The 19,644-nt window shown below is 35.9% G+C and overlaps 1 protein-coding gene across 2 annotated transcripts in view; it reads right to left on the bottom strand.

Moving 5' to 3' along the window:
* Window positions 1-19,644, bottom strand: part of WNK3 (WNK lysine deficient protein kinase 3) — a 221,358-nt gene that overhangs the window by 152,956 nt on the left and 48,758 nt on the right. For both annotated transcript variants that reach the window (XM_036930857.2, XM_036930856.2), the window contains exons 7-9: window positions 16,321-16,615; window positions 15,384-15,577; window positions 15,140-15,289 (exon numbers count right to left, since the gene is read on the bottom strand). In XM_036930857.2, coding sequence (XP_036786752.2) covers window positions 15,140-15,289; window positions 15,384-15,577; window positions 16,321-16,615 — 639 coding nt within the window. The remainder of the gene's footprint in view (window positions 1-15,139; window positions 15,290-15,383; window positions 15,578-16,320; window positions 16,616-19,644) is intronic.

Genomic DNA, 19,644 nt, shown 5'->3' on the forward strand with positions numbered 1-19,644 from the left:
AGAATTAGTAAACTTGAGGACAGGTTAATAGAATTTACTCAGTTTGAACAAGAGAGAAAAGACACTGAGAAAAAAATGAACAGGTCCTCTAATTATGGGGAATAATAAAAAAGACTGAAAATTCTAATAGTTGGAGCCTGAAAGGAGACAAAAATGATAATAAAGCAGAAAAAAATACTGCAAAAAATAATAACAAAAAACTTCCCAAACTTGGCTAAAGGAATAAAACAGATTCATGCAGTGGAACAAACTTCAAACAGGACAAACACAAAGATATCCATGCCAAGATACATTATAGTTAAATTTCTGAAAACTAAATCCTAACAGCAGATAGGAAGTAAGGACACATTACTGACAGGGGAATGTCAGTTTGAATGACAGCAAATTTCTCAAATGAAAAGATGGAGGCCAGAAGAAAGCTGCATAACATTTTCTTTTTTTTACTTGAAATATAGTTGATATACAGTATTATATTGGTTTCAGATGAATAATACAGTGATTCACAATATTATACATTACTAATGGCAAAAAGCTGAAAGCTTTTCCTCTAAGATCAGGAACAAGACAAGGATATCTATCTTCACCACTTTTATTCAACATAGTACTGGAGGTCCTAGTCACAGCAATCAGACAAAACAGAGATAAAAGACATCCAAATTGGATTAAAAAACAAAATATATGACATTCACTTTAAATACAGGATTAAAAGGTTGAAAAAGGAAGGACCTCTGTCTAGAGGTCCTTTCAGTTGCTGAGAGTAGGGTGTTGAAGTTCCTAACTATAATTTGGACTTATGTATTTCTCTTTTAGCTCAGTTGTTTTTTTCACATTTGTTTGGCACATCCACATTTAGAATGGCTATGTCTTCTTGTTGATTGATCTTTTTATCATTATATTATGTACCTCTTCATTCCCAGTAATTTTATTTTCTCTGAAGTTTACATTATCTGATATTACATACCTACTCCTGCTTTCTTTTGATTAATACATCATGCTAACATTAATCCAAATTGATAAGAAAGAGGTTAAACTGTCACTATTTACACAGGACATGACACAAAGAACACTAAAGACTCCACCAAAAAGCTTTTAGAACTAATAAATAGATTCAACAATGTTTCAGGATAGGATACAAAATTAATATGCAGAAATCTGTCACATTACTATATACTAACAACAAACTAGGAGAAAGAGAAATCAGGAAAACTACTTCATTTACAATTGCATCAAAAATAATAAAATACCTAGGAATAAACCTAAACAAGCAGGTGAAAGACCTGCACTCTGAAAACTGTAAGACAATGATGAAAGAAACTGAAGAAAACACAAATAAAGAGAAATCTATCCCATGTTCATGGATAGGGAGAATATTGTCAAAATGGCCAACCTTCCCAAAGCAATTTACAGATTCAATGTAATCCTTATCAAAATTCCAATAGCATTCATCAGTTCTAAAATTCATATGCAACCACAAAAGACCCCAAAGAGCCAAAGCTATCCTGAGAAAGCAGAACAAAGCTGGGACTACTACACTTCCTCACTTCAAGCTATGATAATCAAAACAGTATGATACTAGCACAAGAACAGACCTGTAGATTAATAGAACAGAACAGAAAACCCAGATATACACACACACATATATGGTCAATTAATATATGATAAAGGAGCCATGAATATACAATGGGGAAAAGACAGCATCTTCAACAACTGGTGCTGGGAAAACTGAACAGCTATATGCAAGAGAATGGAAATGGATTACTGCCTAACTCCATACACAAAAGTAAACTTGGAATGGATCAAAGACCTGAATGTAAGACACAAAATCATAAAACCCCTAGAAGAAAACATAGGCAAAAATCTCTTGAACATAAATATGAGCAATATTTTCCAGGACACATCTCTTCAGGCAAGGGAAACAAAATAAAAAATGAACAAGTGGACTATGTTAAACTAAAAAGCTTCTATACAGCAAAGGGTACCATCAGCAGAACAAAAAGGCAACCAACAGTATGGGAGAATATATTCATAAATATTTATCTTATAAGGGCTTAACATCCAAAATATATAAAGAGCACATATGTCTCAATACCAGAAAAACAAATAACCCAATCAAAACATGGGTGGAGGATCTGAACAGACATTTCTCCATAAAAGAAATACAGATGGCCAACAGGCACATGAAAAGATACTCCACACCACAATCATCAGGAAAATGCAAATCAATGAGGTATCACCTCAGACTAGTCAGAATGGCCACTATCCAAAAGATAAGAAATAACAAATGTTGGCAAGGATGTGGAGAAATGGAAACCCTCCTACCCTGTTGGTAGCAATGTCAATTGGTGCAGCCACTGTAGAAAGCAGTATGGAGGTTCCTCAAAAAGCTAAAAATAGAAATACGTTTCTATCCAGTAATTCCTCTTCTATGAATGTACCTGAAGAAAACAAAATCCGAGTTGAAAAGACTTATGTACCCTTATGTTTATCATCATATTATTCACAATAGCCAATTTATGGAAACAACCTAAGTGTTGTTTGGATGGATGGATAAAGAAGATGTGGTTTATATACACAATGGAGTATTATTCAACCATAAAGAAAAAAGAAATTCTGCCATTTGCAACAACACAAATGGATCTAGAGGGTATCATGCCCAGTGAAATAAGCCAGGTGGAGAAAGACAAATACCACATAATTTCACTTATTTGTGGAATATAAAAACAAAGCAAAACAGAAGGAACAAAACAGCAGTAGACTTACAGACACTGAGAAGTGATTTACGGTTATCATGGTGCAGGGGTTGGGGCAGGTGGGTGGGGAGGGGGATAAAGGGGCAGAAAAATTCTCAATCATAATATAAGCTGGCCACGGGGATAGTAGTACAACATGGAGAATATAGTCAATGATTCTGTAATATCTTTCTATTACAGATATTAATTGTACTACTGGGGATGAGGACTTAATACTATGAGTAACTATTGAACCACTGTGTTGTATATTTGAAGCCAATATAAGATGTATATCAATGATACTTCAATAAAATAAGTAAATATTAAATAAAGTGACTTTCAAAAAAAGAAAAAGGTGTTCAGGATATGTATGCTGAAAATTACAAAATGCTAATGAAAGCAATCAAAGGAGACCTAAATAAATGAAGAGACATACTATGTTCATGTACTGGAAGAACCAACACAGTAAAGATATAAACTCTCTCCACATTTATTTATAGGATTAAAGTAATTCCTATGAAAACCCCACAAGATTTGTTGTAGACATAGGCAAGCTCATTCTAAAATTTATTTGGAATGCTAGCAGTCTTCAAATAGCTAAAATAATCGTTAAAGACAGGAGACAGTGGGAAGAATCACTTAACCCAATGTTAAGGCTTTCTACACAGCTACAGTAATCAAGACTGTGTGTAATTAACAGAGACAGATATGTAAATGAATTAAACACAATAGATGACCCAGAAAAAGGCCCACACAAATATGCACAACTGATTTTTGACAAAGGTATAAAAAGCAATTCAGTGGAAGATAGTCTTTCTTTTCAACAAATGGCACTAGAGCAACTGAACATCTACAGGCAAAAAAAAAAAACCCACAAAAAAACAGGAAAGAAAGAAAAACAAAAACCCTCAATCTAAACCTCACACCTTATACAAAAATTACCAAATAACACAAACCACATAGATCACAAATGAAAAGCATAAAACTGTATTTAAAAAAAGGGAGAAAATCTCAGGATCTAAGGCTAGGCAGAGTCAGACTTCACATCAAAGGCACAATCAATACAAAAAAAACTGAAAAACTGGGTCTCATCAAAATCTAACATTTTTTTCTCTTCTTAATTTCTTGAAAAATGCATATTTATGTAAGGCAAAAATTGTAACACTACATTGTATGGTTTATGATTTATATAGGTGTAACATATACAACAATTACAGTTTAAAGCCTGGAGGGAATACATGGTTGTATGGTTCTTCTATTTTATATGATACACTATTAAATACACTATTAAAACTATGTAGAAACCAAAGAATTAAGAATGTAAATTAAAACCCTAGAGCAACCACAAAAAAATACTGAAAAGGGATAACAAGAAAATTATGGGAGTTTGGGAAATGTTCAGTATCTTGATTGTGGCATATATCAGTATACTCATTGAATTATACACTATAAATACACGCAGTTTATTGGACATAAATGATACTGAATAAAGCTTTTATAAGTAGAAAGATCAATATCATACTTAATGGTGAAAGGCTGTAAGTTTTTCCACTAAGATCAGGAACAACACAAGGATGTCCCCTCTTCCCACTTTTATTAACATTGCATGGTAAGTTCTAGCAAGAGCAATAAGGAAGAAAAATAAATTAAAAGGCATCCAAACTAGAAAGGAAAAATTGTAACTATCTCTATTTCCAGATGACATGATATTATATTCAGGAAATCCTGAAGAATCCACAAAAAACACTATTAGATCTAGTAAACTAATTTAACAAAGTTACAGAATATAAGAGTAACAAACAAAAATCAGTTATATTTCTATCCTTTAGCAATTAATAATCCAAAAATGAAAATAAGAAAGCAATTCCACTTATAATAACATAAAAAAGGATAATTTAGGAATAAACTTAAGGAGTTTAAGACTTGTATACTGAAAACTACAAAATGCTGAAAGAAGTTAAAGAACACCTAACTTAATGAAAAGACATCCCATGTTCATGACTAGAAGACTTACTATTATTAAGAGAAAATAACCACTCAGAGCAATATTCAGAGTTAAAACAATCTCTTTTAAATCCCAGCTGGCTTTTTGGAAAACTTCATGAGCTAATCCTAAAATCACATGGAAACACAAGGGACTCAGAAGAGCCAAAACAGTCTTGAAAAAGGAAAACAAAATTGGAAGACTCATACTTTTATGGTCAATCGATTTTCAACAAGAGTAACAAGAGTACCAAGTATATTCAACAGGGAAAGAATAGTCTTCTCAATAAATCATGCTCAAAAAACTGGATATCCACATGAAATGAATGAAAATGGACCCCTACCTCAAACTATACACAACAATTAACTCAGAATGGATCAAAGACCTAAATTCAAGAGCAAAACTTAAAACTCTTAGAATACAACATAGGGAAAAATCTACATGACCCTGGATTATACAATGGTTTTGATATAACATCAAAAGCACAAAGCAACCGAAGAAAATATAGATAAATTGGACTTTATCAAATTAAAACATTTTTATGCTGTGAAGGATACTATCAAGAAAGTGGAAAGATAACCCACAAAATGGGAGAAAATTTGCAAATCACATATACTAATAAGGTCTAGCATCCAGAATATATAAAGAACTCTTATAAGTCAACAATAAACAGACAAAAAAAAACTAATTTTAAAAATGGACAAAGGATTTGCATAGATAGTTCTTCTAAAAAGATAAAGGAAGACATACAAAGAGACTATGAGCATATAAAAAGATACACCACATCATTAGCCTTCAGGGAAATCCAAACCAAAACCACAATGAGATACCACTTCACACCCATTAGGATGCTACAATCAAGAAGACAGATAACAAGTATTGGTAAGGATGCAGAGAAACTGGAACCCTTATACTTTGCTGGTGAGAATGTAAAATAGTGCAGCTGCTTTTCAAAATGTGGCAGTTCCTCAAAAAATTAAACATGGAATTACTTCATGGTCCAGCAATTTCACTCCTGGGTATATATCACCAGATAAATGAATATTCACACAAAAACTTGTACCCAAATGTTCATAACAGCATTATTCATAACAACAAAAGAGTAGGTATAATCCAAATGTCCATCATATGATGAATGGCTAAACAAAATGTACTGTATCTTTAAAGGGAATACAATTTAGCAATATGAAGGAATTAAGTACTGATACATGCTACCTCATAGATGAACCCTGAAAATATTAACATAAGTGAAAGGAGCCAGACACAAAAAGCTATGTATTATTTGATTCCATTTATGTGAAATGCCTAGAACAGGCAAATAAATAGACGGAAAGTAGATAAGTGAATGCCAGGGGCTGGGGGGAGTGAAGGTCAAGAATGAACAATGGCCAGTAAATATGGAGTTTCATTTTAGGGGGATAAAAATGTTCTGGAATTAGTTAGTGGTGTTGGATGCACAACCTTGTGAATATACTAAAACCCCTGAATCGTACACTTTACAAGGATGAATTTTATGGTGTATGAGTAAAAAAAATGTGTAGATTAATCAATTTGGGTAGAATTTATTAAAGCAGGAGTACATACCTAAAAGACAACAGAAAAATTGAAATTGGATTCTAAAAAAATTGTTTTTATCCAAAAGAAGGCTGGCCAGAAAGAATAAAAAACAGAGAAGAAAAGAGAAAAAAATAGTGAAACGGTATATGTAAATCTAGCCGTATTAGTCATATGTCATCATATCATCACTTGAGATGCAGAAAAAGCATTTGATAAAAGTTAACATCCACTTAAAATAAAATATTCTGAGTAAATTAGGAATAAAGAAAAATTCCTCATCTGATAAGACATCTAGAAAATCCTACAGTTAAGAGCATACTTAATGGTGAAATAATGGGCACTTCCTCCCTGATATCAGGAATAAGGAAAAATGTCCAGTATCTTCTTTACTATCTAATACTGTACTAGAGGTTGTGGTGAGTGCCATAAGGCCAAATAGAAAAAAAAGCATAAAGCCTGGAAAGGAAAAAGTAAAACTCTCTATTTGCAGATTATATGATTATTTACTTTGAAAATCCCAAAAAATCAACAAAATAATAAGAATAAATTGAACTAAGTAAAGTCACAGAGTACAAGGACAATACGCAAAAACAGTTTTATTTTATATACAAACAACAAACAGCTGGAAAGTGTAATTTAAAAATCAATTACATTTATAGTACTGCAAAAAATAAATATTCAGGAATAAGTTTACTGAAAGATGTGTCTGCCTCCCGGCACACACAAAGATATGTCAAAACCTTCATACCAAAAAATATGGCTGAGAAATTAAAGATGATGTATAAAGAAGACAAATAAATGGAGAGATATGCCATATGCCTGGACTAGAAGATTCAGCATTGTTATGAGGTCATTTCTCCTCAAATTGTTCTACAGATTCAACATAATCTCTACTAAAATTCCACCAGACTTTTTTTGTAGAAATTGTTCATCTGATTCTGAGATTTATATGGAAATGCAAAGGACCTAAAATATCCAAAGAAATCTTGAAAAAACAAATCAGAAAGACTTGTATATCCTAACCTCAAGACATACTACTACAGTGCTATGGTAATGAATACAGTGTAGTACGGATATACAGCCCAGAAATGGATTCACATTTATATGGTTGTTTTACTTTTGACAAAGATACCAAAACAATCCAAATGGAAAGGCAATTTTTTCAACAAATGCAGCTCAATGGGATATTCACATGAGAAGAAAAGGAACTCTGATCCCTACTTCACACTATTGATAAAAATTCAAGACAGACCATAGGCCAGAACATAAAATCTAAAATTGTAAAACAATAGATTATGTTTGCAACTTGGGTTTAGCAAAGATTTCTGAGGCCACAGAAAGCAGTAACCACAACATTAAATTTTCATGAATTAAGACTTAATTCAAAAAGTCTTTTGAATTCAAAAAATTCAAAAAGAATTTAATTTTGATGAAAAATTAAATACTCTGTCTCATCAAATGAAACCATTACAAAAATGAATGGGCTATTTGACCCATTAATTCCACTCCTAGGAGAAAACAAGATCCCTGATTCAAAAAGACATATGCACCCCTATGTGTACTGCAGCACTATTTACAATAGCCAAGATATGGAAGCAACCTAAGTGTCCATTCAGTAGATGAATGGATAAAGAAGATGTGGTACATATACACAATGGAATATTATTCAGCCATAAGAAAAAAACAAATCCTACCATTTGCAACAGCACGGACGGAGCTAGAGGGTATTATGCTCAGTGAAATAAACCAGGCAGAGAAAGACAAGTACCAAATGATTTCACTCATTTGTGGAGTATAACAATGAAGCAAAACTGAAGGAATAAAACAGCGGCAGACTCACAGACTCCAAGAAGAGACTAGCAGTTACCAAAGGGAACAGGACTGGGGAGGGTGGGTGGGGAGGGAGGGAGAAGGGAATTGAGGGGTATTATGATTAGCACACATAATAATACAGGTAGGTCACAGGGAAGGCAGTACAGCATGGAGAAGACAAGTAGTGACTCTGTAGCATCTTATTACACTGATGGACAGTGAACTGCAATGGGGTGTGGGAGGTACTGGATAATATGGATGAATGTTATAACCACTATGTTGCTCATGTGAAACCTTCATAAGATTGTATATCAATGATACCTTAATGAAAAAAGGGAAAAAAATGAATGGATAATCCACACATTGGAGATTGTACCTATAAACAATGTATTTAGCAAAGGGCTAGTATTGTCCAGAGTAGATAAGAACTCCTATAAATCAATAATAACAAGGCAAAGAACAACCAAAATAAAATGGGATCATGCCTTGAACAGACACTTCACAAAGAAAGATATATAAGGACCAATAAATATATGAAAAAGTACTCAACATCGGAGTCATCAGGGAAATACAAATTAAAACCATAGTGAAATACCACTATAAACCCACCAGAATAGCTAAAATTAATGTTGGTGAAGGTGTGAAACTCTCATATATTACTGGTGTTAGTGTAAAAAGATACAGCTACTTTGGAAAATTGTCTATTTCTTTTAAAAGTTAAACACCTATCCTATGACCCAGCAATTCTACTCCCACGTGTTGTGCAGGAGAAATGAAAACATGTGAACAAAATGATTTCTACAAGAATGTTCATAGTAGTTTTATTCATTATAGCCAAAAACTAGAAACCACACAGGTGTTCACAAACAGTAGAATGGATAAGCAAACTTGGTATATTCAAATGATTGAATATTAGTTTGCAGTAAAAAATGAACTACTGATACAATATAGATCAATTTCAATAACATATTGAGTGAGGGAAGACTCACACAGGAATATGTATTGTATGATTCCACTTATATGGAGATCTAGAACAGAATAAACTAATCTATGGTAAAAAAAATAACAGTGGTTGACTCTGGCAGGATTAGGTTGACTGATTTGAAAGGGGCATGAGGGAACTTTCTGAAGTAATGGCAGTATTCTCTAATGGTGGGCAAGATACAGCCTGCAGGCCAAATCTGGTGCACCACCTGTTTTTATGAACAAAGTTGTATTGGAACATAGTAATGGCCATTCTTTTGCATATTGTCTATAGCTGTTTTCACCCATTTAATAGCAGGGGTGAGTAGCTGCAACAGAAACTATATAACCCAGAAAGCCTAAAATAGGGTACTATCTAGATCTTCACAGAAAAAGTTTGCCAACATCTACTCTTTATTTTGATAATGGCTTGCATTACACAGGTAAGCATTTGTCAAAACTCCCTGAATTATTATCCGTGCATTTTATTGCACACAAATTTAAACTAAAAAAATACTGAGTTTTAGTCAATGATTTACATGCTGAAGTATTTTAAATGAAGTATACTGATGTCAACAACTTTCTGAAATGTACCAGAAAATTAATATGGATTGATAAATGGATGAGGAGATGGATAGATATGTGATAGAGCAAATAAAGCAAAAATTAACTTTAGAATTTAGTTGGTAGGTATATGGGTGTTCACTTTATTATTTTTTCAACTTTACTTTTTCTTATTCTAAAGAAATACATCCCAGAATAGCAAGCTTCATCTAAAGAAAGTTCAGCTGCAAAGGTCTTTATTAATACTTGATCATTCCTGTTAGGTGTGAGCATGCACACATCAAAATTCATTATCATTTATACCCTTGATGAAGAGGGAATTTTATAAAACACACAATTCTTGAGATAATAACTGTTTGGAATAGCAATATATCATCATTAGAAAACTCTTTCCATTACAGCACACCTTTTCTCTAAGGATGTCACAGCATTATATTAGCCAAACTCAATAAACTCAAGAGTCTTTAGAGATAACAAAAGCAGAAAAGAGCAAAGAAAAAAAAAGAAGAAGAAACTGGACTCTCAGTTCCTTCTTTTAACTAATGCAATCAATCCCCTGAATTAACTGAGTATCACTGAAGTCATCATGCCCTTTTCTCCAATTCTGGTACATATGAAATCTGTCTTACAAAGAGGCTGGATGGTGTAATGATTAAGGGCACAGCCTCTGCAACCAAGTAGTCTGGATTCAAATCCTGACACTCCTGTATGACACTGAAAAAGTTACTTAACTCTCTGAACTTCAGTTTCCTCACCTGTAAAATGGGAGTAATGTCAGCTACTATTCACAAGGTTGTTACGAGGACAGTGTATATAAAGCCATTAGGACAATATTTGGCACCTAGAAATCACTCAATAGCATTTTTTATCATCACTGCATAAAGGCAATGCTTTATTATAAATGCAGAATGATGAGATAATCATAAGCTCCTAACATTTTAGTCCTAACAGCTGCACTGGCCTCACTGCTGTTCTTTAAACATGCCAGACACTCCTCCCCCAGGGTCTTTGCACTGATTATTCCTTCTGCCTGGAATGTACACTGAGGACTCCCTCACCTCCTTCAAGTGTCTGCTCAAATGTCTCCTCAATGAGGCTTATCCTGATTGCCACCTTATTTAAAATTGCAACCCACTTTCCTCCTTATCCTGCTCTACATTTCCCCCAATCTCCTTGTACTGTATTACATAATTTACTTTTTATTAAGGTTTCTGATAGTCTCCCCCTCCATTAGCCAACAAAACTCCATGACAGAAGGGACTTTTGCTTTTTATTCACTGATATACCCAAGTAGGTGCTCAAGTATTTTTTTTGTCTAGCCCATCATCTGGTCTAACCCATTCACTTTACAGCTGAGAAAACTCCAAAGAGGCTTGAGTCAAGGCCACCTAGTAAGTAAAGAAAAGAGCAAGGAACCAGAACTGTGATTCCCAAAAAGTGCCATTTCCACTATAGCTTACTATCTCCCTGACCCTTGAACATCATGGAAAAATTACAATCATCCACATTTTTCCCCCAAGAGGATTTACCCTTGGAATTTCTTCGCTTTGCAAATGCTGCTATGTCTGTAACACAGAAATGCTCTGAAAGGCAGTGGAAGCCTGTACTGGAATACTATGTATCAATACATGAACAGAAGATGGCTGATTTGAAGGGCTATCCCAGAGCTTTGATAGAGGGTCTGCTGCTGTAATTGTCTTTCTGATGACCCAGAAACAAGTGTCAAGCTAGAAGATGGCTGCCACTGTAGCTGGATAACAGACTGCTTCTGAATGCATGCTGGCTGGTACTGTGCTAGGGCTTTTCTGCAGAGGAAAAGTTTGACTGGCATCTAATACCTGAAGCACTTGAGGCTGCTCTAAAAGTTATATTGCATATTGTTTCAGTGCTGCTGGACACAGCTGTTCTTGCAAAGGAGGTCTAATCTGGACTGTGTTTATAATGGCCTTTGGAATACCTGGTAATAGCTGAACTTGGTTAGGTGCCTGTGAATGAGGTATCTGATGCTGGAAAGCAGCCTGTTGGCTATACAAAGACTGCTATTGATTTACTGGACCTTCTTTAGACAATTGATGGCTTTTCTGTGCTTGTTTATGAGATGAATGAGTCATCTGCTACTGCTGAATGAAAGAAGAGTGAGAAACCTGGCTTGGTGTTAGATATGGTTCGGAAAACTGCAGAGAAATGTGGAAGTTAGATCTGGGCCAGTGAGGAGGCCTGCTGAATAAAGGTCATCTGCACAGGGTATTGAAGTGGCCCTTCCTTGGCCCTCTGGTAAGTAACGCTAGTTGACTGGGCTAGCTGCTAGCTGCTGGTATCCAAAACTGACACCTGCTTGGGATGGAGCTGCTAACTGCTGGACATTAAATAAAGACTCAAAAGAATGTGTCTGTGTATCCAAGGTTGATGTTAAAAATGTCTTCTGTTCCAACACTGAAGCATTACTGCTTTGGGGTTGTGTTAAATATGCTTGTTGCCCAGAAGTCTGTGCTATGTTAGGTGGTATTGAGTATAACTTCTGATCTGCAGAGTTTGTATTATGTACTTGCTTGCTGTCTGGAGGGTTTACTGTGTAAACTTGCTGGGTAATGAAAGTTCACTTGTCTGGATAGTATAAGCACTTTGTCCTGAATAAGGGGCATGCTCAAGAGGCAGTGCCTGGTAAGCAGGCTGTTTCATAGGTTGCACAGGATAATCTGTTTGGATCATATATGCTGCCTGGTCTGGAAAAAGTGACTGAACTGGATACTGAGTTGAATAAGCAGGCACCCCTAGGGCTAGGGTTGAATAAGAGGGCTATACCACAAGTGGCACTAGGTAGGAAGTCTGCACAGAATAGGTTGGCTGTGATCTCAATGGTTGTACAGTGTAAAGAGAATGTTCTGGGGCTGGCAGTGACTAAGCAGGCTATGTTAGAGCCAGGATTGGGTAAGGTGGCTGTGATGGGTAAGAAGCCTTTTCCCAGGGACATAATCAAAAAGGGCAGCTGCTCAGGAGCCTTCCATAGGCAGGATGGCAGTTCTGCAGGTGGTGCTGGATAAATGTGTTGAACTGAGTAAGATGGCCATTCCAGAGGCTGAATCATACTTTCAATACCACCCTTTGGCTGCTGCCAAGTTGCATAAGCTTCAGATTCTCACAGAATACAATCCTGCTGAACATTTTTCTGTAGTGATGCCATAATCTTACAAAATTAATGGCTGCTGCAGAATAGAGACTTGGAAACAAGGCTTCTTCAAATGCACAGTGTGGCTTTGTGGCACTGAAGGACCTGGAGTCACAGCCTCCTGATGTACCACTGGGTATGGCTGGGATACCGAATGTATCTTTTGTGAACGTTGAAGGGGCCCTGAATGCCCCCTAGTGGAATTCGAAGGGAGCTGAGCTGTACCAGCAGCCCTCTGTGCACTACTCACATACTGGGCAGAAGAATGATTCAACAAAGTTTGAGGGTGATTAACTAGAAAGAAACTAGAAGTCTGACTGGCATCTGTTGATTTGGTTAATGCCTGATTCCCACTTCTAGGGCCAGGCTGAAGTTGAAGACCCAACTACTGGATGCTGGGAAGTCATTTGTGAAGCAGGCAATGTCTAAGAATATGCAGAAAAAACTGGTTGTGGAACTAAGTAATTGACAAGTCTGAAGACATAAGTTGGGCTGAAGTTTGTCTACCTGCTCCAGAGGTCAGCTGCAGTTCCTGATGCTGGTGCAAGGAAAATTGAAATTACAAATGCATATGCCATGCCCATGTTATGGGACTCTCCCTCACAGAATGATAGATAAAATAATGCTATGCTCTAAAACTTTCAGTAAGCTACCGAAAGGTACTGGATAGAGCATTAGTCCTGTGAAAATCCTAATGTCATGAGTAAATGCTAGTTGAATGTACTGAGGGGCTGAGACCAGTCCCAATAATTTTCTGCTCATGGCTTCTCATTTATTGCACTGGCCACATAATTCATTCAAACTCTGGCAGAGATTCAGAGTAACTGAACCTGACACCTTCATACACCAGACAGTGGAAGTTCCAAGAGAAGGCTCAAAAGGATTTCAATATCATAGCTTAAGTGAACATAGAGGCTCTCCCTAGAGGAGAGGAAAGAGCTGGCTGAATAAATATAGGTTGGCTACAATAATTCCTAGAACTTGAACCACTATACTCATGATTAAAGTGCTTGTTTACATGGCTTTTATATATTAGGTGAAAAGGTCAGGCTACAAAAAAGTAGGTATGTGATACATTTATGTATATACTAATAAAATTCTATATGTATATATAGAAAAAGAGAAAGATCTAAAGGCTCTACCCCTAAATACAAACAATAAATTGTCTCTAGCTGGAGGAATAACAGGTGATTTTCACTGTCTTCATTATAACTTTATGGGCTTTCTTTTTAAGTAGGTAAATTACACTTTTATAATAATTTTTAAAGTTTTTCTAATTGCAGAAATACACTTTGAAATACATATACCTGTGTACTTCCATGGCTGAAGCTAAGTTAATTTAAGCATCCATTCAACATACTTTGAATTACAGTCTTAGAAAGAGGCAAATCAAACCACAATATGAGCTCAATTACAAATATATCCCATAGCACCTACAAACACTAGTCAAATACCAACTACTGTCAACTTATCATTAAATTTACCTCCAGAAGATTTTAAATGCATCTGTTATTTGTCAAGTATGTGTATGCTTTCTGCTATAGGACTGTGAGCTCATTGAGGACAAGGACCGTATTTTTTTATTCTATTCTATTCTAGTTTAGTTTATATCCCTAGAAACAACAGTCATTAAATGTTAGTTGATGAACTGTGACAGCTGCTAACTAAATCATATACAGAATGCCTAGGAGCTCAGACCATCTTATTCCTAAAGAGAGAAGGCACATGCAGGTAATTTGTGGATTTGAGGAAAGAAAACAGGTTGATGGCAAAGAGAGGCCTAACCATGTGTCCAGAGTCCATAACTTAGTGAGCCAGTGTAGTCTTTATGTACAAACTCCCATAAAGACCGTTTACTCATTGTCAGAAATGAATAATGCTGCCTTTGAGAGTCTAAAAGATAAAAACACATATTTTCTCCTACAGATATAAACATGAACCAAAAAAAGTCGAGAATTTTGACAAAAATGATAAAAATTATAAGAGTCTATTAAATACTATTTCTAATTAACTACAACAAAAGACACCCCTCAACATTCAAACAAGTCTGGAAAAGTTCAATACAAAGAACAAGCCATCACTACCAAGAGTAAGACATCCAAGTATAAATATTTTTATCTATATGAAGAGTTCTCAGTTTCTTTTCCAATTATACAAGCAGTGTCTCAATATTCTATTTATACAATATTAGGCACATCCTCAAGAAGAATGTCTTAGGTGAAGGAAAGCATAAACAGCTTTTCACTTTCAGTGATTTTTCTATAAACTGTAATGAATTTATGAGAGAGATACTTTGCCTGTCAGAAAATCTAGGCAGTGATAAGCATGTTTAACTGAATACAGACCCTCTAAAATATATCTTACCTTTATCTGTGAGACCTTCTGAACAGTTAATGGGGAAACCTGGGGTTGTGAGACAGCTGGAGGTCCAAGGACATGTACAGGCAAAATAGTAGACTGACCTTGAACCAAAGGCAAAATTTGGGGCTGAGTCAACTTTGGCTGCTTCTGCAACTATCAAGGAAGAAAAAAAAATAATAACGATAAACTCTCCCATTTACAGGACATACACTGATTTTACATTTAAAAGTATAACAGTTCACCTCACCCCTGAAATCTGCTGGTAATGTCCTACTAGCTGCTGGGAGGGATAATTTTTCCCTGGAACATTTGTTTCAGTCTGCACGATGTTAGAAACCATTTGAGAGCCCATCTTCTGGTCTGAGGAGTAGGCTACAGTGGGATGACTTGAAGTATCTGAGTGTACCAAAGATCCAGCTCCTGCCTCAGGCAAACTGTCACCTACAACAAAGAAAACAAGCAACACATAGAAGGGAAAATTCTAAGCACAAGGTCCAAATGGCATAGGAAATGATACACTGCAGAATTAATAAAAAACCATCATGTAGACTCTCTATGCTAACACCATGGTATAACTAAAAGTTTCTTAGTAAAGCAAACCTGAAAACAAAGAATCACATAAAAATCAACTCCATTTGCTGGCCATTTCATGTATGTTCCTAACTAATCTATATTTGCCATTAGGATTTTAGGATTTCAGTAAAATCTAAGTATCATATTCTCATTCTTATTCTCCTAGAACCTGGCTAGAAAATAATAATGTCTTTATAGAACAACTGGTTATTACTATGAAAATACTGTGTCCTTCTAGGGCAAAAATTTGCAGCAGAAAAATTGGGGAACTGTGTTAAAATTTGTTCTTGAGTCTAAAATATAAAGGGTCTTAGAGTCTAGAAAATTCCTTCTTGAAGGATAAATTATATCTTTAGTTCTAAATTTTATTTATTAAAAGATCTACATTAGACCCTTAAAATGGCAAAAAGATTATAATCCATATTCAACTACCACCCTGGGATCTTAATTGTAAAATAAGGAAACTGGTTGGCTTGTCTGTTTCAGGGATTTTGTAAATGGATGGATGAAATGATAGATAACAGAATGCTTTTAAAAATACAAAATTATTATTTAAAGATAAGGGAATACAATTACACATTTGTTTGCTTTTATAAATTACAACTGTGTACCTGTAACAGACGAGCAGTGATGCTGTGGTTTTCTTTGTAGAAGCTGTTGTCGAACATGCTGATCAACTTCAGTTTCTTCACATTCAGCCCCAGTTTGCTGAGCAGGAGCAGGGGGCAAAGTTGTATTCTGGTGCTGAAGGAGTACATTCACTGCAGACTTGCACTGGAAATCCTTGCGTTCTTCCAGACAGCCAGCTGGTATCTTCTCCCTTGTCTTCTTTATCACGGTCAACCGATCTCTAATGGACTTAGCAACAGCTTTGGAATCACTTTCATGGAAGAATCCTGACTTGACCTACACACAAAACATAATAAGCAAACTACATCTTTAATATTTAAGATTTTAACTTTCTTTTTCTAAAAGCAGAGTTATTTTGTGCCCCCAAATTCCAAATGCTATTAAATAAATAACAGTTCATTTATTTCTATGTTCTTAATCTTAAGACATACATAAATGCAAGAGCCTTTAATCAGCATAAGAAAAGCACTATTACCAAGCATTGTTGAAATAATTCTGGCTTTAAACAAAAACAAACAGCATGATATATCAATCCATGCAATCTTTTTACAGGTAATTTATGACTGCCATTAAGTTTTGTGAAAGATTAAAAAGGCTTCCTCATTCATCAACATTAAGTGCCTAAAACATGCCCAGTATTGTGCTCTAGAAACATGTAGGTGACTAAGTTGGTCCTTTGTTCTCTATGAGCACACGATTTGTTCTCTATGAGCACACGATCTGGTGATGAGGGATGGACACAATCTTAACATAAAATGAAATACAGTAGAAATAAGCTGCACAAGCCTATCTGGAGGAAATAAAATAAAATAAAGGTGTACATGCTCCTCTGGAGGAAAGAGAGAAAGTGTCACAGAGGAAGGTAAATTCTGACCTGAATTAAAACAAAACAAAAAAAAGGAACTTGCAGGTTATTGAGGGAGGTATAGATGAAGTTTATAAATCAACCCTCTAGGCAGAGGGAAGTAGGCTCACAGCAAAGTACTACACCTTACTAGGCATTAGAAGAGGGGAGGAGAGGGAAGGGAAGGGGAGGGGAGGGGAGGGCTTGTCTGAGAAGAACAGGCCTGAGTAGCAGAGAAGATGACTTGAGAAGGGGTTGTGGCATATCATTCTCAGTTCTACAGTCTGCTTCTTAAGCATATTATTGGGGTCTGCAGACTTGGGAAAATTTCATGGTAGGTGAAAGATGATTAAAATGTTAGATGGAGTCCATACATTTAATTTCACTCCCACCCAGGGATCCCATAAAACCCCACAGTAAATAGATTTTTAAGTTATAAAACCACAAAGACAAGGAGAATAAGAGAAAGAGAACAGCAATATTTTGGACACTTTTTGAATATGGAAAATAAATACATAAGTAACAACTGACCTAGCATACCTGAAAAAGGGAGACCAGGGAAAGCTGAGAATCATTCCCATTTTTACGGAAGAATACTCATAAGGCACAGGAACTAGCAGTACCATGTATTTCCAGAACTGGGTAAAGTCAAAAGAGATGACTATAATAAGGAAGTCTAAGTCAAAGATATTTAGTTTCCCATGTCTCACCCTCCATTCCACACCTCTGGGCAATTGCTTCACTACCCAATGAGTCTGGAGTTTTGTTCTTTGAAGAGGGTAAAAGAGAGGATCCCTGACCTATGGAACACTGGGCACAGTTGAGGGTATGGCAAACACATGGAAAATGAGAAGATAAAATGACCATATGCATGCTGAATGCCCTATGCAGAAACCTCCCACCTTCACCGCTGCTTGGCTTCTGAAATACCAGTAAGCAGACCTTTACCCTCCAGGAAGGACATTGAAAGATGCTTCTTTGGGGAATCTGACCAATATAAGAAGAAAGACCTACAAATTTTGATGCCAGAGATTCCCTAATTAATGGCCCATCCAGATATCCTCAGTAGAGATCAAAATTAACAAGTCTAACACAAGCAGCCATACCATCCAATCAGCTTGTTAGTCTCTGTGGTAGTCAAAATTATGGCCCCTCAAAGATGTCCCATTCTAACCTTCAAACCTGTGAATATGATGAGACATCACTTCCATTATTGTGCTGTACAAGTTGACCTTAAGATAGGGAGATTATCTGGGTGAACCTTTTATCAGCTGGTGATACTAGGATTCAACATGCCATTACTGACTTTGAAGATGGGAGTGGGGGCCCATGAAAGGATTGAAGAGCAGCTTCTAGGAGCTGAAAGCGATCCCCAGCAAGGAATTAGGAACCAAAGTCTTACAACTGCATAGAACTGAATTCTGCCAATAAGCTGGAGAAGCCCAAAAGAAGATTCTCCCCTAGAGCCTCTAGGTAAGAGCCCAAGCTGCCAGCACCTTGATTTCAGCCTGTAAGACCCTAAGCAGAGAACCCAGTGAAGCCCACCTGGACTTCCAACCTACAGAGCTAATAAACACATGCTGCTTTAAGCCACTAGATTTGTAGTATTTTGTTACACAGCAATAGCGAACTAATACAGTCTCCCATTATTAATCCTGAGGAACTGGTCAAGAATTACCAGAAATATGAGAAAAGCCTCTATCTAACAAGAAGACAGAGCACAAACCTAACAAAGAAAAAACAGCAACTTGGAGAAAAGAGACTATGCAGGGAGAAAAAAAATGTCAGAAACACTCTCTTTACTAATGTTACAGAAAAGTGCAGTAACACTTCATCTACAAAACCAACAATAACATGTTTACCCTAAAAAAAGGAACAGACCAAAAAATGAAAAGGAGACTCTTGAAATTAAATATTCAGCAGAAATGAAAAACTCAATGGAAGTGTTAGAAGATAAAGTTGATAATATCTGCCAAAAAGGAGAACAAAAAGAGAAAAATGGAAAATAAAAAAGATAACAACATTGGAGAAACAACCCAAGAGGTCCAACATTCAAATAGCAGCAGTTCCAGAAAGAGAACACAGAGGGGAAGAAATCATCAATAAAACACTCCAAGAAATTTCACAGAAACTAAATGATATGAGTTGACACACTGGAAGGGTCCACCAATTATCCAACACACTGGATGAAAATGGACCCAAATCACAATAACATTAGTGTGAAATTTTACAACACTGAAAAGAAAGAGAAGCTACTACAAGTTTCCAAAACTGGAAACAGTGGATGGTATGTGAAAGACCCAAAGAACAGTACAAATCTGCACTTTTTAATATCAATTCTAAAAGCTAGAAAAGAATGGAGCAATGACTCTAAATTTTTTTAAAGCCAACTTAAAATGCCTTAGCCAGCTAAATAATCAATTAAATATGAAGACAGAACAAAGACTTTTTCACACATGCA

This window comes from Manis pentadactyla, chromosome X (assembly GCF_030020395.1).
Source record: "Manis pentadactyla isolate mManPen7 chromosome X, mManPen7.hap1, whole genome shotgun sequence".
Classification (NCBI taxonomy): Eukaryota; Metazoa; Chordata; class Mammalia; order Pholidota; family Manidae; genus Manis; species Manis pentadactyla.